The sequence below is a fragment of the Hibiscus syriacus genome, unplaced genomic scaffold (genome assembly GCF_006381635.1).
Source record: "Hibiscus syriacus cultivar Baekdansim isolate YM2019G1 unplaced genomic scaffold, ASM638163v2 tig00002840_pilon, whole genome shotgun sequence".
Taxonomy (NCBI): Eukaryota; Viridiplantae; Streptophyta; class Magnoliopsida; order Malvales; family Malvaceae; genus Hibiscus; species Hibiscus syriacus.
Window position 1 is genome coordinate 7869105 of NW_024061947.1, and position 4683 is coordinate 7873787.

Here is a 4683-nt window from a genome sequence, read left to right on the forward strand (position 1 = left end):
ATATTAGATGAAAATGCTGAGATGCAATGACTAATACTCTTAAACGAAATTGATATGACTAATACTCTTAGGGCTTTAAGCATAAATATTTAGAGGAAAACACATAACTATATTAAACTCTTCATCGTAGGACAAACTTGAAGGTCCTACATTAAGTTCTAAGATGGTACCTTTTAACGGCGGACTTTCTGCACAAAACCTGTATCAGTATTACTAGATGAAATTGAGACAAACTTGTTCGAAATTCATCTATTCTCATTTCAACTTGAACTCCTTGTTCACTTTCTATCGGCTCAGATGATCAACCTTTTCACACACCGGCTTTTCCCACCTTGGAAATTCACTTATATTCTTACAGTTACAATCCTTGCACGGCGATCATCACTCCATTAAAACTTGACTGATCACTAGCTATATGCAACCAAGCTCCAACAAACATCCAAGTATCCATGGTGTTCAGTGTTGGCGATCTCAGGTTTTACATCAACCTAAATGGCCTTTCGGTTTGGTCCAACGAGCAGAGCTCATGCCAAGCTGAAGATGAATCCAATCACAGGACTTCTGTTGTAGAATTTTCAAATCCTTTTGAAACTATAATCATCGACATCCTCAAGATCACTGAAAGAAAAATCTTCTTCATTCTCCACACATATTTCAGCTCCACGATAACCACCGAATTCAGACTCATCATCTTCTGGCCAATCGATCTCATCGTCTTCAAATTTTGGAACCGATGTTTTTGAGGATGGGCAAACCTCGTACTCCTTATCCTCAATCGTAAACCCTGTTTTTTCCACAATAACAGGCTTGTCTACAAATGGCATGTCAATACTTTCAACTGGATGATTCTCAATCTCGAAATCCGTTGTAATGCAAGATGCAGGTTCAGAAACATAAGTCCTAGGTGACATGGTCTCAACATGAAAATAACTACACGAGGAAGAAATAACATCATCGTGCATGGTTCCACAGTTGTCTCCAAGAGAAGTTCTCCCATACCAATCAGATTCAGGCTTTGTTTGCTTTCGAAGCTCCTTCATCCACAATGCCCGGGCTTCCACCACCTGCTAGCAATAGGTAAACCACCATTAGAATCAATCAACAATCTAGTGCTCCAAATACTCAATAATATCCCCACATCATGGGAGGAAAAATAAGTACATAAAGTATCTAATGGTAAGCATACTTGTGGCAAACAAGCTTAGCTAAATCATAATGTCACTTCCATAGAACTATATGAATTTGTTATTGCACTGAGGACATAACAAACTTGGCTAAGATTATAAGTCATGAAGAAAACCAATTTGGTAGGTGGTTTTTTAAGCACAACCTTCCAGACATAGTGAAGAAAATAAATTTTCTTTTCCAGAAAAGGAAAGAATAAAAGTCTTGCTGATATTTTCAACACATCAGATATGGCTTAAGAACCATGGAAACCAAGCAATTAAATGTTGCCTCCGCAGACTTTGAAGAGGACTGGTGAACTTGCAGACGCTGTTGGACTCCAAATATTACCTATGATGTACATGGAAATGATAATGGCGAATCCTTGGGAATGAATTAGGTAGAGTTCAACTAGAAAAAAATCGGATCTTGTTTGAGAGTTGAAGCAAGGGCAATGAGCAAAAATGAATATCTGGAAAACTTGGAAGGAAATATCAAGTCATCGGACTTCGCTATACTTTATACTCCATACTAAATGAAGTTTAACGACTCGAGATTGAAGTTTAAAATACAAATTTTAACCCGAACACCAACAACAACAATAACACCACCACCACATCACAGATAAAAAATTGATCATTTCATAAGGGCCTAAGATATTCAAAATCCCTAAAAAGTATTTTTTTTCCCATGAAAAAAAAAAAGAAATGAAGATTCACAAAATGATAAGATTGGGCCCTTGATGATGTTGTTTCTGTAACAACTGACCTGAGGTGTAGCCAGCAACTCTGTATCTTTCTTGTTAAGTCTGGGATGCAGAAGAACAAAATAAACTTTCCAGAAGTAACTGTCACTCATATGGCAAGGACTAAGTTCAATTCTCAGAGCTGCTAGTCTTGGAGCAAGATGCTCAATAGCCATAGCATGGTCTCGTTGAGAGACTGACATGTCAAAATCTAAAACAAGAAAACAAAAGGAATCAGAATTTCACAAACTGTCATTTATGTAAAGTTTTACATCATAAATCAAAACTCTGTCTACTCTTACACTACCAGTCCCAAGTCCAAATAAAGGAAGAGGGTTGTGGTAGGCGTGTGACAACCAGAGTAAAAGTGCAAGATCAGTCTTGAGTGATTGCAGTATATCTTTAAGCGTGAAAAGGACAGTTCTATGGAACAAGTACTGTACCTATTTTGCTATACTGATGCAGGGGAAATTCTAAATAGTTATGGAAATTAAAAAGAAGTTGATGAATGTGACTGAATTAGGGGAAAAGAAAGGTTCTGGAACTCCCGCCAACAATTTTAATAGAATTCTCAACAAAAAAAATCTTACTCCTAATAGCCGTCTAATATTTATAATAAGACTCTCACTAATAGTAGCATAGTTGAATTAGAACTCTTACTAAGAGTCCTATGCTAATCACATAATTAATTAGAAGAACACCAAAGATAAACTTGGATAAGCTTAAAAACTAGCATAAAACTGATCCTAAATATTAAAAAATTAAATAAAAAAGAAAACAAACGTAAAAATTAATCCAGAATATTAAACTATAACTTGGATGCTCCTGCATCATATACGGAAGAGAAAATTGGGCAACATAAACAAAAAAATAAAAAAGCAATCAGATGCCAATATCAGAATGAATGTGTGATGGACTAGGAAGGACAGTTTTTGGAATGAGGATATTTATCTCCAAGTTAGTATAGCTTTTATGGTGAATAAGATGAGAGAAAGTAGTTCTTATCACATAGGATGTAAATTGATAGATGCACCACCTATTACAAGAATAAAGCAAATTTGCGATACATATGATAAAAGATTGAAGTCAAGACCAAAAAAAGGAACATGGTTGGAGATGATAAATAATTATATGAAACTATAAGAACTTGAAAGTGGTATAGTAATGATTGAAGGAGGATGATTTGTTGACCTGATGTAAACATTTTTATGTCTTGGTTCAAGTAGCCAACCACAAACTTATTGGGATTAAGACTTAACGGTTCCAGAGTTAAAGATTGTAATAAAAAATTAACAAGAGAAAGAGGCAAAGAATGCATGAGAAATGTGTTGGATTGAACAAGGATAACTAAAGCTTTCCCATGCATCTAAAATTCAAACATAGAAGGTTGTTATTGATCAAAATTGCAAACGGGAAGATATGTTTCAGCTCAATCACTGTAAAGAAGCATCCACTTTCACAGTGGTTAAAACTTCAATTCAATAATGCGCAGGGCAGGGGCTACATAAGACTTTCAGCAACAATTTACGTGCATTATGGTCAATTGCTCTGGACAACTGAACTTAATAACAAGAATTCCGTGGCAGAGCATATAAATAAACACCCAAATTATAGTACAACGCAATGAAATCAAATTAATCACGATTAATTAAGAAGATAAATTACCATCCAAGTCCTCCTCGGGGTCAAGAGGGAAATCCAACCACGTTTCAGGGTGATGCGCGATGTTCCTCGCAAATGCCAAAACCTCATCCGTTATCCCGACCGCATTCAGCTCCTGATCCTCCTCCTCCGCGTTGTCACTTTCGTTTTCCATATCGTTTTCTTCTTCATTTTGCCCAGATCCAAACGAAAAATAATCCGATGCCATCTTCGACAACTTCACTCCGATCTCAGCAAAATCGTCCCTAATACCCGCCACCGCCTCGGAGTCTGATAGATCCTCTCCGTCCCTGCAGACAGACCGATCCGACGGCTCAGGTTGATTCGAATCCGAGAACGATCGATCATTTGATTGGCGATTGAATTGAGTACGAGGAGGCGGTGGCGCGAGAAAGGAAGCGACTCCCCAAAGTTGGCGGGTTAGGGTTTGTTTGAGTTCGGTTAGATCTTCTTTGACGCCACGCGATTGGAGTTTCGTTACTTGTTCAGGGGACAACGATTGTTGTTCCGCATTGGCTTCTCCGCTTTGAATCTTGGGCCTCGTAGGAGACGGTGATTGAGACCCGTGCGTTACGATGTCGTTTTCAATTCCTTCATCACTTGAAGAAGCCCATACGTTGTCGTCTTCGTCGAGACGAAACGAGGTAGCCAGCGAACGAGCTAACCACGACATTTTAGGGATCCATCGAAAATCTTCAGGGTTTGATTTTTGAAATTTTGTTGTAGGAGAGGAGTGGGGCTATCATATGAGGTATTGACCACCGTAAGATTTCTGCGGTGGGGATATATATGGGTAAACAACCCGGGTAGTACTTAAATTATTTGTTTTTGGTATATTTTAATACTTAAATTATCAGTTTTTGTCTGTTTTAGTGTTTTAATTTTTATTTTTTTTAAATTATACTTAGTATTTAGTTTTTGTTTTATTTTAGTATTCTATTGTTAAAAACTTAACGGACAAACTGACGTGGCATATCTCCGGTGGACGGACGACCAATTCGAACAATGAACCACAAGAGAATGATGAGTTGACCAACATAGTTCAGTTTCAAGCTCATCAGATGGTGGACCATGGAAATCGGGTGATGAAGAAATCAAAGAGTCCATCACTT

At 37.6% G+C, this 4683-nt stretch overlaps 1 protein-coding gene across 1 annotated transcript; it reads right to left on the reverse strand.

Annotated features, from left to right (window-relative positions):
- Positions 1 to 234: 234 nt before the first annotated feature.
- Positions 235 to 4316, reverse strand: LOC120156374. The gene is made up of 3 exons (XM_039167693.1): positions 3575 to 4316; positions 1933 to 2120; positions 235 to 1064 (listed from the first exon to the last, which is right to left on the reverse strand). Exons 1-3 carry the CDS (start codon positions 4242 to 4244, stop codon positions 576 to 578), a joined length of 1347 nt encoding a protein of 448 aa, XP_039023624.1. The 5' UTR covers positions 4245 to 4316; the 3' UTR covers positions 235 to 575.
- Between the last annotated feature and the right edge of the window lie 367 nt (positions 4317 to 4683).

Excerpts from the sequence above, each read along its gene's own strand:
- LOC120156374 (XM_039167693.1), bottom strand. The coding sequence starts at position 4,244 with ATGTCGTGGTTAGCTCGTTCGCTGGCTACCTCGTTTCGTCTCGACGAA. Across the intron at positions 2,121-3,574 it reads CCCCGAGGAGGACTTGGATG|ATTTTGACATGTCAGTCTCT; the intron begins GTAATTTATCTT and ends TTCTTGTTTTAG. Across the intron at positions 1,065-1,932 it reads AGTTGCTGGCTACACCTCAG|GTGGTGGAAGCCCGGGCATT; the intron begins GTCAGTTGTTAC and ends TATTGCTAGCAG.